This window comes from Mustela putorius, unplaced genomic scaffold, assembly GCF_011764305.1.
Source record: "Mustela putorius furo isolate JIRA1106 unplaced genomic scaffold, ASM1176430v1.1 tig00003853_pilon_pilon_pilon, whole genome shotgun sequence".
Lineage (NCBI taxonomy): Eukaryota > Metazoa > Chordata > Mammalia > Carnivora > Mustelidae > Mustela > Mustela putorius.
The window spans coordinates 62,730,323-62,748,000 of record NW_025422005.1 but is presented as its reverse complement, the minus strand read 5'-3'; the positions used below and the strand labels follow the sequence as shown (position 1 = coordinate 62,748,000).

Genomic DNA, 17,678 nt, shown 5'->3' with positions numbered 1-17,678 from the left:
TATAAATTAAGTTAGCAAAATATACCTTGTATATAAATTTCAGTTAGCTGTTTTACTATTTCAGTAATTACTGACTGTGTATTATAAACCAGGCACTTTTCTAGGGATACAGCAGAGAACAAAACAGACAAAAGACCTTGCCCTCATGGAAGTCAGTCTATAGATTTATTACTTTCCCTAAATGATAACTTACTTGGATTGAACCTCCATTAGGACAGTGCTGAATTCTGTTACGCATAACTGTTCAATGTACTCTAGTCCTTTTGTTTCATTGAAATATTTCCTTTGGATAGTAGTAAAATTAACATTCTGAAAAAAAGTTTTAATTCCAAAATAAATTTTAAGTTTCATGCAGTTGCCCAAAACTGCTTTCTTAAACACATGCAGGCAAGTACATATGTAGGTAGCTTTATATTGTATAAAGTTTATTTTTTATTATTTATTATTTTCCAGTTAAATAGAATATTTGCTTAATGATTTAAGAAAAAGAGAATGATTATCTGTTTTGCTAAGTGAATTATGGCAGTCTATAGCTCTTATTAGACCATAGTCACATGATATTTAATTGGATGTGGTAGGTACAATAATAAAAAATAAACACGAGAGTCTCTGTCTTCTACTAATTTTATTCTCCAGCTCCACCACCACCCAACTTTTATATTTAGTGTTACATATTCCATCATAATTGAGATAGAGCAGATCTTTATAATGTATTAGCTGCAGAGGAAGAAAACATCAATTCTAGCTACCAAATCTATAAGATGCTATATACATGAGGTAAATTTATTTAGAAGAAAAGGAGATAATGAAACTTTTTTTAAAAAGTAGGGGGAAGTATGAAGCATGAAGTTATAGAATAAAAGGTTTACCTACTCTGAATAAAAATAATACACAAGAAAAATAATAAAAAGTAACAATGAACTATGAAAGAGCTATAAGACAGCAAAAAACAACTCATGAGAAGTTAGGGAATTTGTTATGCACCAAGAGTGTTTAAGTTATCTCAGTTAATCTTCACAATAATTCCAAGATATGTCTTGTTTTAACTACAATTTTCTTACAAGTAAAATTCTAAAAAGTCAAGTAGATTTTCTAACATCATACATTTGATACATGCCAGAGTTGAGACTTGAATTTAGACTTCTCTGGCTACAAAACCCTTCCATTTCATAGTGCTTCTCTTTTTTTTTTTCTCCTATGTTTTTTTTCTTTTTTTTTTTTTATTTTAATTTTTTATTTTTTATACACATATATTTTTATCCCCAGGGGTACAGGTCTGTGAATCACCAGGTTTACACACTTCACAGCACTCACCAAATCACATACCCTCCCCAATGTCCATAATCCCACCCCCTTCTCCCAAACCCCCTCCCCCCGGCAACCCTCAGTTTGTCCTGCGAGATTAAGAGTCACTTATCGTTTGTCTCCCTCCCAATCCCATCTTGTTTCATTGATTCTTCTTCTACCCACTTAAGCCTCCATGTTGCATCACCACTTCCTCATATCAGGGAGATCATATGATAGTTGTCTTTCTCTGCTTGACTTATTTCGCTAAGCATGATACGCTCTAGTTCCATCCATGTTGTTGCAAATGGCAAGATTTCATTTCTTTTGATGGCTGCATAGTATTCCATTGTGTATATATACCACATCTTCTTGATCCATTCATCTGTTGATGGACATCTAGGTTCTTTCCATAGTTTGGCTATTGTGGACATTGCTGCTATAAACATTCGGGTGCATGTGCCCCTTTGGATCACTACGTTTGTATCTTTAGGGTAAATACCCAATAGTGCAATTGCTGGGTCATAGGGCAGTTCTATTTTCAACATTTTGAGGAACCTCCATGCTGTTTTCCAGAGTGGCTGCACCAGCTTGCATTCCCACCAACAGTGTAGGAGGGTTCCCCTTTCTCCGCATCCTCGCCAGCATCTGTCATTTCCTGACTTGTTGATTTTAGCCATTTTGACTGGTGTGAGGTGATATCTCATTGTGGTTTTGATTTGTATTTCCCTGATGCCGAGTGATATGGAGCACTTTTTCATGTGTCTGTTGGCCATCTGGATGTCTTCTTTGCAGAAATGTCTGTTCATGTCCTCTGCCCATTTCTTGATTGGATTATTTGTTCTTTGGGTGTTGAGTTTGCTAAGTTCTTTATAGATTTTGGACACTAGTCCTTTATCTGATATGTCGTTTGCAAATATCTTCTCCCATTCTGTCAGTTGTCTTTTGATTTTGTTAACTGTTTCCTTTGCTGTGCAAAAGCTTTTGATCTTGATGAAATCCCAGTAGTTCATTTTTTTTTTTCCCTTGCTTCCCTTGCCTTTTGCGTTGTTCCTAGGAAGATGTTGCTGCGGCAGAGGTCGAAGAGGTTGCTGCCCGTGTTCTCCTCAAGGATTTTGATGGATTCCTTTCACACATTGAGGTCCTTCATCCATTTTGAGTCTATTTTTGTGTGTGGTGTAAGGAAATGGTCCAATTTCATTTTTCTGCATGTGGCTGTCCAATTTTCCCAGCACCATTTATTGAAGAGGCTGTCTTTTTTCCATTGGACATTCTTTCCTGCTTTGTCGAAGATTAGTTGACCATAGAGTTGAGGGTCTATTTCTGGGCTCTCTATTCTGTTCCATTGATCTATGTGACTGTTTTTGTGCCAGTACCTTGCTGTCTTGATGATGACAGCTTTGTAATAGAGCTTGAAGTCCGGAATTGTGATGCCACCAACGTTGGCTTTCTTTTTCAATATCCCTTTGGCTATTCGAGGTCTTTTCTGGTTCTATATAAATTTTAGCATTATTTGTTCCATTTCTTTGAAAAAGATGGATGGTACTTTGATAGGAATTGCATTAAATGTGTAGATTGCTTTAGGTAGCATAGACATTTTCACAATATTTATTCTTCCAATCCAGGAGCATGGAACATTTTTCCATTTCTTTGTGTCTTCCTCAATTTCTTTCATGAGTACTTTATAGTTTTCTGAGTATAGATTCTGTGTCTCTTTGGTTAGGTTTATTCCTAGGTATCTTATGGTTTTGGATGCAATTGTAAATGGGATTGACTCCTTAATATCTCTTTCTTCTGTCTTGTTGTTGGTGTAGAGAAATGCAACTGATTTCTGTGCATTGATTTTATATCCTGACACTTTACTGAATTCCTGTATAAGTTCTAGCAGTTTTGGAGTGGAGTCTTTTGGGTTTTCCACATATAGTATCATATCATCTGCGAAGAGTGATAATTTGACTTCTTCTTTGCTGATTTGGATGCCTTTAATTTCCTTTTGTTGTCTGATTGCTGAGGCTAGGACCTCTAGTACGATGTTGAATAGCAGTGGTGATAATGGACATCCCTGCCGTGTTCCTGACCTTAGCGGAAAAGCTTTCAGTTTTTCTCCATTGAGAATGATATTTACGGTGGGTTTTTCATAGATGGCTTTGATGATATTGAGGTATGTGCCCTCTATCCCTACACTTTGAAGAGTTTTGTTCAGGAAGGGATGTTGTACTTTGTCAAATGCTTTTTCAGCATCTATTGAGAGTATCATATGGTTCTTGTTCTTTCTTTTATTGATGTGTTGTATCACATTGACTGATTTGCGGATGTTGAACCAACCTTGCAGCCCTGGAATAAATCCCACTTGGTCGTGGTGAATAATCCTTTTAATGTACTGTTGAATCCTATTGGCTAGTATTTTGTTGAGTATTTTCGCATCTGTGTTCATCAAGGATATCGGTCTATAGCTCTCTTTTTTGGTGGGATCCTTGTCTGGTTTTGGGATCAAGGTGATGCTGGCCTCATAAAATGAGTTTGGAAGTTTTCCTTCCATTTCTATTTTTTGGAACAGTTTCAGGAGAATAGGAATTAGTTCTTCTTTAAATGTTTGGTAGAATTCCCCCGGGAAGCCATCTGGCCCTGGGCTTTTGTTTTTTTGGAGATTTTTAATGACTGCTTCAATCTCCTTACTGGTTATGGGTCTGTTCAGGCTTTCTATTTCTTCCTGGTTCAGTTGTGGTAGTTTATATGTTTCTAGGAATGCATCCATTTCTTCCAGATTGTCAAATTTATTGCCGTAGAGTTGCTCATAGTATGTTCTTATAATAGTTTGTATTTCTTTGGTGTTAGTTGTGATCTCTCCTCTTTCATTCATGATTTTATTTATTTGGGTCCTTTCTCTTTTCTTTTTGATAAGTCTGGCCAGGGGTTTATCAATTTTATTAATTCTTTCAAAGAACCAGCTCCTAGTTTCGTTGATTTGTTCTATTGTTTTTTTTGGTTTCTATTTCATTGATTTCTGCTCTGATCTTTATGATTTCTCTTCTCCTGCTGGGCTTAGGGTTTCTTTCTTGTTCTTTCTCCAGCTCCTTTAGGTGTAGGGTTAGGTTGTGTACCTGAGACCTTTCTTGTTTCTTGAGAAAGGCTTGTACCGCTATATATTTTCCTCTCAGGACTGCCTTTGTTGTGTCCCACAGATTTTGAACTGTTGTATTTTTTCATTATCATTTGTTTCCATGATTTTTTTCAATTCTTCTTTAATTTCCCGGTTGACCCATTCATTCTTTAGAAGGATACTGTTTAGTCTCCATGTATTTGGGTTCGTTCCAAACTTCCTTTTGTGGTTGAGTTCTAGCTTTAGAGCATTGTGGTCTGAAAATATGCAGGGAATGATCCCAATCTTTTGATACCGGTTGAGTCCTGATTTAGGACCGAGGATGTGATCTATTCTGGAGAATGTTCCATGTGCACTAGAGAAGAATGTGTATTCTGTTGCTTTGGGATGAAATATTCTGAATATATCTGTGATGTCCATCTGGTCCAGTGTGTCGTTTAAGGCCTTTATTTCCTTGCTGATCTTTTGCTTGGATGACCTGTCCATTTCAGTGAGGGGAGTGTTAAAGTCCCCTACTATTATTGTATTATTGTTGATATGTTTCTTTGATTTTGTTATTAATTGGTTTATATAGTTGGCTGCTCCCACATTGGGGGCATAGATATTTAAAATTGTTAAATCTTCTTGTTGGACAGACCCTTTGAGTATGATATAGTGTCCTTCCTCATCTCTTATTATAGTCTTTGGCTTAAAATCTAATTGATCTGATATAAGGATTGCCACTCCTGCTTTCTTCTTATGTCCATTAGCATGGTAAATTCTTTTCCACCCCCTCACTTTAAATCTGGAGGTGTCTTCGGGCTTAAAATGTGTTTCTTGGAGGCAACATATAGATGGGTTGTGTTTTTTTTATCCATTCTGATACCCTGTGTCTTTTGACAGGGGCATTTAGCCCATTCACATTCAGGGTAACTATTGAGAGATATGAATTTAGTGCCATTGTATTGCCTGTAAGGTGACTGTTACTGTATATGGTCTCTGTTCCTTTCTGATCTACCACTTGTAGGCTCTCTCTTTGCTTAGAGGACCCCTTTCAAGATTTCCTGTAGAGCTGTTTGGTATTTGCAAATTCTTTCAGTTGTTGTTTGTCCTGGAAGCTTTTAATCTCTCCTTCTATTTTCAATGATAGCCTAGCTGGATATAGTATTCTTGGCTGCATGTTTTTCTCGTTTAGTGCTCTGAAAATATCATGCCAGCTCTTTCTGGCCTGCCAGGTCTCTGTGGATAAGTCAGCTGCCAATCTAATATTTTTACCATTGTATGTTACAGACTTCTTTTCCCGGGCTGCTTTCAGGATTTTCTCTTTGTCATTGAGACTTGTAAATTTTACTATTAGGTGACGGGGTGTGGGCCTATTCTTATTGATTTTGAGGGGCGTTCACTGAACCTCCTGAATTTTGATGCTCGTTCCCTTTGCCATATTGGGGAAATTCTCCCCAATAATTCTCTCCAGTATACCTTCTGCTCCCCTCTCACTTTCTTCTTCTTCTGGAATCCCAATTATTCTAATGTTGTTTCGTCTTATGGTGTCACTTATCTCTCGAATTCTCCCCTCGTGGTCCAGTAGCTGTTTGTCCCTCTTTTGCTCAGCTTCTTTATTCTCTATCATTTGGTCTTCTATATCACTAATTCTTTCTTCTGCCTCATTTATCCTAGCAGTTAGAGCCTCCATTTTTGATTGCACCTCATTAATAGCTTTTTTGATTTCACCTTGGTTAGATTTTAGTTCTTTTATTTCTCCAGAAAGGGCTTTTATATCTCTTGAGAGGGTTTCTCTAATATCTTCCATGCCTTTTTCAAGCCCGGCTAGAACCTTGAGAATTGTCATTCTGAACTCTAGATCTGACATATTACCGATGTCTGTATTGATTAGGTCCCTAGCCTTCGGTACTGCCTCTTGTTCTTTTTTTTGTGTTGAATTTTTACGTCTTGTCATTTTGTCCAGATAAGAGTAAATGAAGGGGCAAGTAAAATACTAAAAGGGTGGCAACAACCCCAGGAAAATATGCTTTAACCAAATTAGAAGAGATCCCAAATCGTGAGTGGGGAGAAAGGGGATAAAAAGAGGTTCAAAAAGGAAGAAAGAAAAAAAAAACAAAAAGAATAGAAAAAAAAAAAGAAAAGAAAAGAATTTTTTAAAAAAGAAAACACCTAAGAAAAATGTAAAAAAGAAAAAATATATATATTAGATAAACTAGTAAAAAATCGTTAAAAAAGAAAAAGGTAACAGTTAAAAAAAAATTTTACCCGAAGGCGAGAAAAAAAAAATGAAAAAGAAAAAATTAAATTAACTGCAAGACTAAAAAAAATCACAGGAAAAAAGCCATGAGTTCCGTGCCTGGCTTTCTCCTCCTCTGGAATTCTGCTGCTCTCCTTGGTATTGAAACCGCACTCCTTGGTAGGTGAACTTGGTCTAGGCTGGATTTCTTGTTGATCTTCTGGGGGAGGGGCCTGTTGTAGTGATTCTCAAGTGCCTTTGCCCCAGGCGGAATTACACCGCCCTTACCCGGGGCAGGGGTGAGTAATCCGCTCGGGTTTGCTTTCAGGAGCTTTTGTTCCCTGAGCGCTTTCCGTAGAGTTCCAGAGGACAGGAATACAAATGGCGGCCTCCTGGTCTCCGGCCCGGAGGAGCCGAGAGCCCAGGGCCCCACCCCTCAGTGTGCCCTCAGAGAACAGCGCCCAGTTACTCCCGTCTGCCCGACCTCCGGCCGCGCTCCGAGCTCACCGAGCCTGAGACCGGTTCAAGGTAACACGGAGCTGTGAGCTTACTGTCGGCTCTGTCTCTGTAGCCGGCTTTCCCATTCCAATACCCGCAAGCTCTGCGACACTCAGACACCCCCGATCCTTCTGTGACCCTGCGGGACCTGAGGCCACGCTGACCCCGCGTGGGCTTCGCCCCGGTTTAGCCTCTGGAGCGATGTCCCTCAGCGGAACAGACTTTTAAAAGTCCTGATTTTGTGCACAGTTGCTCCGCTGCTTGCCGGGAGCCGGCCCCTCCCCCCGGGGTCTATCTTCCCGTCGCTTTGGATGCACTTCTCCGCCGGTCCTACCTTTCAGAAAGTGGTTGTTTTTCTGTTTCCAGAATTGCTGTTCTTCTTCTCTTCGATCTGCCGATGGATTTTCAGGTGTTTGCAATCTTTAGATAAGCTATCTAGCTGATCTCCGGCTAGCTGAAGCAGTCTCAGCTTGCTACTTCTCCGCCATCTTGACTCCTCCCCATAGTGCTTCTCTTTTAATGAAGGGTTTTTTTTATTGTAAGTGTGGGAATAATGTTAATAATATTAGTTTTTTCCTTCTGCTTGTAATATTTTAACCCAAATACTTCTATGGCTCTGTCTCTTACTTTCTTTAGGACTTTGCCCAAATGTAACCTTATCAATGAGGTCATCTCGCTAATTACATTATATAAAATACCAAGTCTCTAGGAGGTAGATTATTGTCCCTATTTTACTAATGAAAAAAACTTAAATAACTTAACTTGCACAAGATCACTTAAAGTCAAGATCTGAAATAAGCAGTCTCAGTCTGACTCCTCTATTCTTAAGCACTATGCCATACTGCCCTACATCTCAAGTGTAGTGAATATATGCTATTTTTGCCTTTGAAGGACTCATCTATTTTATACTCCATGTGGTTTTCATAACTGTCGATTACAGACCTGTGTCCCACAGAAAACAAATGACCAGGGATTAATCAATCATAGTGCTTCTACCCTGAGAAATAGTGATTGTCTAACATGTAGGAATATGAACAAAGCAGGGCCAATTGGGGTCCTTCCCTGGAATTTATATATGGAAACTGGAAGGAAGAATACATTTTTTCTCTGAATTGGATAAGATATCATATCAATCTGTAGCCATCATAATTATCTTAAGCCTCACAGAAATAACCTACAATTAAAAAAAAAGAAGAAGAAGGTAGATGGTGGTGGGAATGAGTAAGGTAAGATTTATCCAACAATTTGGCTTCTCAGTTACATAAGCCAATACATTTCTGGGTTTTTCGTTTGTTTGCTTGCTTGCTTGCTTTTTTTTTTTTTTTTTTTAACTTAAGCTACTTTAAGTTGAATTACTGTCACAACCCAAGATTTAAAATGCTTAAGCAGAGCAAAATAACAAAAGTTGAAACAATATACATAAATAAAGGTAATGAAAAGAAGTTTGAAGTAATGAATAAAAGAGGTAACAGATAAAGAGACCTGTATCATAGAAACAACAGATTGACAATAGGCGTCATTTTTAGCAATACATCAAAGACAGCTGAACTACACAGGATCTCTAAGAGCACAACAAGAAATCTTATATAATTGCAAATGCTGAATATATTAAGAACAATAAAGAACTCATTGGACTCTAAATCTCAGATTGATACCAAATGTGTTAAAGTTAAGGCTACCAACATAAAAAAATATAGTATATTCTGAAAATAAGTTGCACTTCTCAGGTGGTTATTCCAACTGCCATGCTGCCTACTTAGTCTGGAACTACAGACCCCATTGCCCAAAATATTTGTTAGAGGAAAGAAGCAAACTGCATGTTGGAAAAGCTCTTGCTTGCAGAGAGAGCATTCATTAGATCAAGTTCCAGAAAACTTAACCTGCCACAGTCCCACATATGGAGGCTTAGAATAGTAGGTTAACTGTAAAGAATACATGCTACCAGGGGAAGCTAAGATAATTCTGTAATACAAATCAAATTCTCTAAAAAAAAAAAAAAAAAAAAAGTATTTGCTGATAGTGCTATCTCCTAGAACAAAAATTTCAATTTCAACTAGTCTGGTAGCACAAAACCTAGTCTCCACACAGCTATACCTAAGGAAATCTGTTTTTGCTAAGGGTCTGCCTCCTGTATACTCTGAGAAGTCTCCTTATTAGTGCTAACAGTTTCCCTTTTGTTTAAGGTAGATCAAGGGTGCCAAATCAAATAAGTGGAAGCCCTGTCATTTTTATTTTACATACTAATTGTTCTTTAGCTTCAGATTTGTGTTTAGTGAGCACTTTACGGTAAATATATAGTTGTTCAAAATATTGTTCTCCAGAAAGCTAATATAGAATAGATTTTAAATAAGGTAAGATTTGAATGTTACTACTGAGAATGAAAATCACTTACCTTGAAATTTTCTGTGATGAGAGTAAACAACTTAGTTGAATTCCCCACAACACAAGCAGTATTTGACATTATTATTTCCAAAGGTGATAAAATTTTGAGTTTAGTGATTACCTAAAATCATTTGAATAAATAATTTCTTCAATGTAAGCTTAGGATTCTCCAAAACCAAACAAGAGGCATATTTTTCTGAGAGATAAGTACTTATAACTCACAGATACACAAAATTACACTGTTCAAATTATATATGTCAGTTAAAATATATTTCTAATAGTGATATATTAAACATATATTCTATATGTATATATAAATATATCTCACATATATATCATATAAATAAAATATCATAAACATAGGCTATATTTTACCTCACAATAATTCGTAACAGCTCTAAGCTTAAAAATTAATTTGAACTTATCAGATATATATTCTTAAAATAAGATGTTTTAAAATAAATTCTTCTATTTGGTATTTTATCCATCTCCATAAAATAAATAAACACATTCAAAAGTGTAACTATGGTGATTCAGTCAATATGACCACACTGATAAAGCTTAGAAGTTGAACAGTATAGAAACACAGATGAGAAACTCATATTTTACAATTTACTTTTCACAATACAGGTACATTTCTTGGAACTATCCCAGACACAGAAATTCTTTTTTTTTTTTTTTAATATTTTATTTATTTATCCGAGAGAGAACACGAGTGAGGGAAAAGAGCAGAAGGAGAAAGAGAAGCAGACTCTCCACGGAGCAAGGAGCCCATGTGGGTCTCGATCCCAGGGTCCCGCGATCATGACCTGAGGCCAAAGGCAGACGCTTAAACTGAGCCACCCAGTACCCCAGAAACAGAAATTCTTAGTCAATCTGCCAAACATTTGTTTTTAAAAAAGCTTTTCCTATGTTTTTTTAAATTGCATAAAAATGTGAAATACCCAGAGATAAAGTGAGACGCAGTACTAGTATCATGGAGTTTGATAGCTATATTAAAAAATTAATTATTAGGTAGGAAAAGGAAACCAATGTACTGAGAAACCATAAAGAAGAATTAGGAAAAGGAAAAAAAACAATAAAATGCTAAAAATAACATAGCATATACATATTTAATAATAGAAATTGAGTCAAATAACTTTTTAGAATATAGAGATTAGAAGCAGATGACTTCTACCTGGTAAGTGACAGAAATTTTCATGACAACAGGCCAGTGGCCCAAATTAATGATAAGTGATAGGAAGTGAAGGGAAGAAGACGCCAAATTATGACTGGCCTATAAGACCAGTTTCCCTGAACTCTGGAAAATAAAATTCAAATACAACCCTTTCGCAAAATACATTCAAAAAATAAAATCAGATGTAAAACAATTTTAATTCAGAGTAGCCTACTTTAGTGCAATTGTGAATAATTGTTATTCCATGAAAAAGTAAACTAATTAGGAAAGCAGGGACTTGAAAATCTACATAGTGCTCACTAGGTCAACCATTTTTTAAGAGTATAAATACTTACCTTTGCATATGTTGTGTTGTCTGCAAACTGAGATAATATAATTTGTGGGCTTTTTAAATCAATACTTGCCATTCCTATTTCACCTCTGGCAAGTCCTCTACCTTCTACAACAGCTGCAACAACTGATGGGGAGTTTGTTGAAACTGCAGATGATGATGGAGCTGTTAATTTTTTTTAAAAGAAAATGTATAAATATTAATAACAGTGTGTTCTCATTCTTACTTTTTTTTATTACGTTCACTTAGCCAACATATAGTACATCATTTGTTTCTAACATAGTTTTCAACAATTCTTTAGTCACATATAACACCCAGTGCTCATAAGAAGGTGCCCTCTTTTATACCCTATCCCCCCAACCCCCCTCCCTTCTGTAACCCTCAGTTTGTTTCCCAGAGTCCAGGGTCTCTCATGGTTTGTCTCCCTCTCTGATTTCTTCCCATTCAGTTTCCTTCCGTTCCTGTGGTCCTCCGCAATTGATCTCATTCTTTTTAATAAGATCTCAAGCATCAAGTTCAGGACATGGCTCTTAATATCCAAGGAAATAACCCTTTTTTCCTCATCAGGAAACAACTTCTCATATCCAGACCAAATAACAATGTTAATTCTCAAAGTATTCTGCCAAAACTTAACTTCAAAATTATACAATTATACATTGTCCTATTTTGCATTTCATTGGAATAAAGTTAAGAAGGAAAACTGAATTTGGAATGAGAAAACCTAGATTATTTATCCTACTCTAGGATCTAAAAGCTGTATGAATTTGAGCAAATTACTTCATAATAAATAATCAAAAATCACAAAATGTAATAACTGCCCTAACTCAATAACTAGTAATGAAAGGATCAAATGGGATTATGGATATGAATGCATTTTATAAAGAATAAAATATTATAGGGATACTTGGGTGGCTCAGTGGGTTAAGCGTCTTGTCTTTAGTTCAGGTGATGTTTCCAGGATTCTGGGATAGAATTCTGGCTCCCTGCTCTGCAGGGAACCTGTTTCTCCCTTTGCCTCTGTCTCTCATATTAAATAAATAAAATCTTGAAAAAAAAATAAAAGATTATGTAACTATAAATTCCAATTATATGTAACTATGTGTGTAATGCTGGATACTTTATTCTATATTATATATAATTATGTGTATTATATATTTATTATAATACTTTATCAAAGTGCTAAGAATGTTCTAATTCTTTATTTGAATTAACTCATTTAATTTTCACAATTCTATCAAATAGATATCATTATTTACTCCATTTACCACAAGGACACTAAAGCACAGATGGAGCTAGTAAAGTCAGAATTTGTACACAGGCAGCCTGACACCAGATCTGGTGCTCCTAACCTTTACATACTATTACTGATTTTGAGATCTATGCCTTACAAACAATGAATATTCAGGTAAATTGTTAAACCTTTATAAAGCTACCATTTATTCATCTTGAAAGTAGAAATACCAAACCTATTTCACAGTTATTGTAAGAACTAAATGCAGTAATATAAAAGGGGTTTTGGTAAAGTATATGAAATTATTTAAATATGAGGCATTATCCTTAGATGAAAAAAAGTCAGACAAAAATACCTAAAATTTTATTGTCAAAAAGCAAATTTATTTTTGATTCCCTTGTCAATCTTTCAATAGAACCCATTTCTTTCTTCTACCCCCCTGACCTAGATTCGTTTTTTTTCTACTCTTCTATTATAATGCCTACAAAATTAAACAATCACGTAATCTTAGTGAATACTCAATTTAAGAGTTCATTTAAAAATATATTATGTCTAGATTTCCAAACCCTCTTTGCTAGGAAAGCCATCTGATTTATACATTATGATTGAGTTTATATTAGATGTATGAGTTTATATTAGATCTAAGGCAGTTTAAATTCTGCAGTAAAATACGACCTTCCTATTTTTAATTGGAAAATAAATACCAAGTTCCAATAGAAATTTGGTAGACTCAGAAGATATCTCCCTTAAACTTCTAAAAGAATGCTTATACTGTTATCTCTGATGTAATAATATAATGAGCACTCTAGTGCCTAATGCTTTTTGTGGGTCTATTGTTTCGTTACTGTAGATTTTTAGAAGTCAATTATTAGAACAAAGGAAAACCATTTGTTAAGGATCGCATTTGTATTACCAAATTTCTTTCAGAATTATACAAAATTTTTAAAAAATTTTATTTAAATAATCTCTATATCCAACATGGGGCTCAAACCCACAACACTGAATATTAAGAGACATGCTCTAGCAACTAAGCCAGACAAGTGCCCCTTTATCAATTTTTTTTCCCCAATTTTTGATTCCATCAGTAGTATATGAGAAAAATCAATTTTACTGTGTCTTTACCATTACTAACTTCTGAAATGTATTATATTATTATTACTAATTCATTTTTCCTTGTATTTATTATTATTATTATGTTCAATGATTCATTAGTTGCATATAAAACCCAGTGCTCATCACAAGTGCCCTCCTTAATACCCATCACCCAGTTACCCCATCCCCCAACTCCTCTCCCTTCTGTAACCTTGTTTGGTTCCCAGAATCCAGAGTCCCTCATGGTTTGTCTCCCTCTCTGATTTATTCCCAGTTTTCCCTCCCCTCCCCTATAGTCCCAATTTAATTTACTGACACTTAAATTTGTATTTTTGAAAATTGCTGTCAAAATTGAACAGATTTAACATATCCACTCATTTTCTATATTTTCTTTTGAGATGTTCATGTCTTTTTCTACAGTTTTTATTAAATCTACATGTTTTCCATCTGTTTATGAAAATTTTGTAAATCAATGAAAATGATTTATAGTTGCTACCAATCAATCTTGATCTGATAACTTGAAGATTTCTGCTTTTGTATAGATAATCTTTTTACTTTATAATTTCTTCCTTTGCTTTTCTGTTATAAAACTCTTTCACTGAGATATTTGATATGCATTAGTATTTTATTCTAATTTTTTTAGCGGTTTCATTCACTTTGATCTTTTGTTGAGCAGAACTTTGACCAGAACCTTTGGTTATCTACCATGTCTGGGATAAGGTAGTACTATACCAGAAGTACAGATTTAGACTCATTCATAAGCAGTTGGTAATGGTCTACCTGAATAGTCAGGGACTAGGAAGAAACGGGATTAGAAGGTAATAAGAAAAGCTGAGGGGAAAGTATGCAGATGGACCTCTTTGAATGGGCATAAACTTTGAAAAAATTTGTGTCTCATGTGAATGCCCACTAAAGGGCAACTATTATAGAGGGAACTCTTAATAATCAGGTAGACAAAATGATACACTCAATGGATGTCAACCAGCCTCTTTTCCCAGCCAACCCAGTGCTTCTTTAGTAAATCTATGAACAAAGCAGCCATGGTGGCAAGGATATGCATGGGCTCAACATCATGAACCTCCCCTTACCAAGGTTGACCTGGTCAACCACACTGAGAGTACCTAACCTACCAACAGCAGAGATCAACATTAAATTCCCCATCTAGCAACAGTTCCCGGGGGGTCAGTATATAGTAAATATTAAGAAGCCTGACAATACCAACCACTGGAGAGGATGCAGACCAACAAGAACTCTCATATGTTGCTAGTAATAGTGTACACTGGTAGAAGCACTTAGAAAAACAATTTGTTATTATCTTGTAAAATGAGCAAATGGCAAACCTGCAGCCTCTGCCATTTAGTAGGTTCAAGTTCACTTTCTCCAAGGAGATCTATACCCCAGACTTGGAGATGAATCCTGAAAAGAGCCTGCTTCCAAATATGACCTCTTGGGCCTCCCCTCAGTTCTAGAGTACTTTACAGAGTTTTCTTCTATCCTACAGTGAGTCTTCTATCATAGTTTAATAATTCTTTATATTAAATCACCCTTGTTTAAATCATTATATGGTTCTATCTTCAAATTAGATCCAGACTGCTAGTCTCTGCCTTCATGGATTTTACAGCGCAGTGGAGAAAAAAGACAATTAAAATAACAATATCATTAGTAAAATGTGAAGTAAAATGGGAGCAGTTAGCAGAGAGACTCAACCTAGACTTATAGGATTACAGAAAGCTTTCTGAAAGGTAAAACATTTAAGCTTAGACTTGAGGAATAAATAAGAATTGACTGTATGAAAAGGGGAAGAGAGTGTTCCTAAACATAGGAAATACCAGGTACAAAGGCTGGAAGTCTGGAAGTCAAAAATTTCAGAAATATGTATCATATAAACACTAACCTAAAGAAAAGGAATTTCTATGTTAATAGCCAACAAAATAAACTTTAAAGCAAAAATTATATTTAGAGATGAAGAGAGTCATTTCATACTACAACATACCGATGCTAAATTATTGGGCTCCTACTAAAATAGCTTCAAAATATGCAAAAAAAAAAAAAAAAAAGAATAAAAGAACTACTAGAGAAACAGACAAGTCTACAATCATACTGGGAGTTTTTAATATAAGTACATAAAACTTTTAATATAAGTTTTTAATATAAGTACAAGTTTACATCTTGTACAGATGTAAACAACATAATTAAAGAAACAGCCTAATAGGGTACCTGGTTGGCTCAGTGGGTAGAGCATGTGACTCTTAATCTCAGGGTCATGAGTTTAAGCCCCACAATGGGTGTAATTTATGAAAAAAAGAAAGAGAGAAAGAAATAGGAAGGAAAGAGGAAAGGGAGAAAGAAAGAAACCTAATAGACATAAAAAAAAAAAACTGTAAAAGATTTTTAAAAAGTGGAGACAGAACATTGACTAAAAATGTATAAAATTAAGAACTTCTGTTCATCCAAGAACATCATAAGAAAAGGAGGAAGACAAGTCACAGACCTAGAGAAGATATACACAATATATGTACTTATCAAAAGAATATATACTCTGAATATATATTCAGAATGCATAAAGAATTTCTATAAACCCAGAAAAATAAACCTAAAGAAAAATAGATAATACACATGAACAGTCATTTCACACACACAAAAATGAAAGCTATATGGTCAAAAAGTACACAAAAGGTAATAAACCTCATTAATAACCAGGAAAATACAAATTCAGACTACAGTTAGTATCTTACAACTGCTAGACTGGTAAATATTAAGAAGTCTGACAATACCAACTGTTGGAGAGGATGCAGACCAACAAGAACTCTCATATGTTGCTAGTAATAGTGTACACTGGTAGAAGCACTTAGAAAAACATTTTGTTATTATCTTGTAAATGTATACATTCATATATCCTGTATCCAAGAAATTCCACTGCATGTACCTTAGAGAATACTTACACACAAAGAACTATTTCATCCATTTTCCCTTCAAGAGAAACTAGATTTAGATAAAAACTATAATTTAAGTATTAAAAAAAATCCTGTACAATAGTAGTATCAAGATCAACTTCTAGATTTCAGTAAATATCATGTATAAAAGGGAGAGTTTTCTCTCTCTTTTTTTTTTTTTTTGTCAGAATAGTTAAAATAATGCAGACCTGCACTTGTTAACAAATGATATCAGAAACATGTAGTATTAACTTAATTATCCTTCAATTATGGATATGGGTAGCATTATCCTTCAATTATGGACTAGATATTTTTCTTTCAGCCATCTGTATTAGTTACAAATAACTTCAAATGAACTTAACCACCCTAATTTACAATTTACAAGTCTTAAAAGTTTTAAAGTCATCTCGATCAACATTCCACTCATTTTCATTTTACCTGAATATCCCATTTGTGGTGTCCAATTTTTGTAACCTGATCTCTGGGGATTTCCAGCAGACAATGGAGTTTTCAGTATTTGAGGATAATTACTATCTCGTGTAGAAGATGAGCTTGTACCAAAATTAAAATTTGATGCAAATGTGTTTTCTGCATTAGATCTTTTATTCCTGAAGTGTGAACCTAAATTCAAAAATTTAATATCAGTTCTTAAATTTTCAGAATTATGCAATATTTTAATCAATATAATTTATATCATGTTTACTGTCTACAAAACTTTATCTGATGACTTCTAAAAATACAGCAAATTATGACAAATTTAATGGTACTATTGATAAATAATCTTGTACTAAAATATAAGGAAAAGGACTTACTAATATGCTTCTTCAAATGGAGACTACTCTTGATAGAATCATAAACTACCTTCTAAATCTTCAAATACATCATTTATGTTTACTGTATATAGCAATTACAAGACCTGTTTTCCTCATTTGATTTGACTTCATTGAAACTCCTTCCTTCCATACAAATAGTATAAAAAGGGTTTTAGACTCACTTGGATTCATTTCCCTGTCCAGGCACTTTCCTACTGATATATCACTTAACAGAATTGCCTTAAAATCAGAAAGAATATATATGAAGCAGCCTACCTTAATGTCCTGGCACATAAAAGTTCTTAAAATTACATATTGGGGGTCTTTTCTCCTATTCCCCTTCACTTCCATGACAACTCTGCTTCTCCTTTACCACTTGCTTTTAGGTTACTTTGCCAGATTCTTTATCCTCTGTCTGCCTCTTAACTCTTGGCTTCCCAACGTTCCACACCTTTTTACCTTCTCTCACAAATTAGCGTCACACATCTTCTCTGGGCATCTCATCTATTATATTGGTCTCTAGTAATATCTATTTCTAGTTATTTATATCCTTCAACCTTCATATAAAGCCCTAACTTCTCTTAAACTGTAAAGCACATTTTGGCAAACTTTTTAAATAA

The 17,678-nt window shown here is 35.1% G+C and overlaps 1 protein-coding gene across 1 annotated transcript in view; it reads right to left on the bottom strand.

Moving 5' to 3' along the window:
* Nucleotides 1-17,678, bottom strand: part of MSH4 (mutS homolog 4) — a 104,889-nt gene that overhangs the window by 82,086 nt on the left and 5,125 nt on the right. The window contains exons 2-5 of the mRNA XM_004758171.3: nt 16,685-16,867; nt 10,995-11,155; nt 9,493-9,603; nt 194-309 (exon numbers count right to left, since the gene is read on the bottom strand). Coding sequence (XP_004758228.1) covers nt 194-309; nt 9,493-9,603; nt 10,995-11,155; nt 16,685-16,867 — 571 coding nt within the window. The remainder of the gene's footprint in view (nt 1-193; nt 310-9,492; nt 9,604-10,994; nt 11,156-16,684; nt 16,868-17,678) is intronic.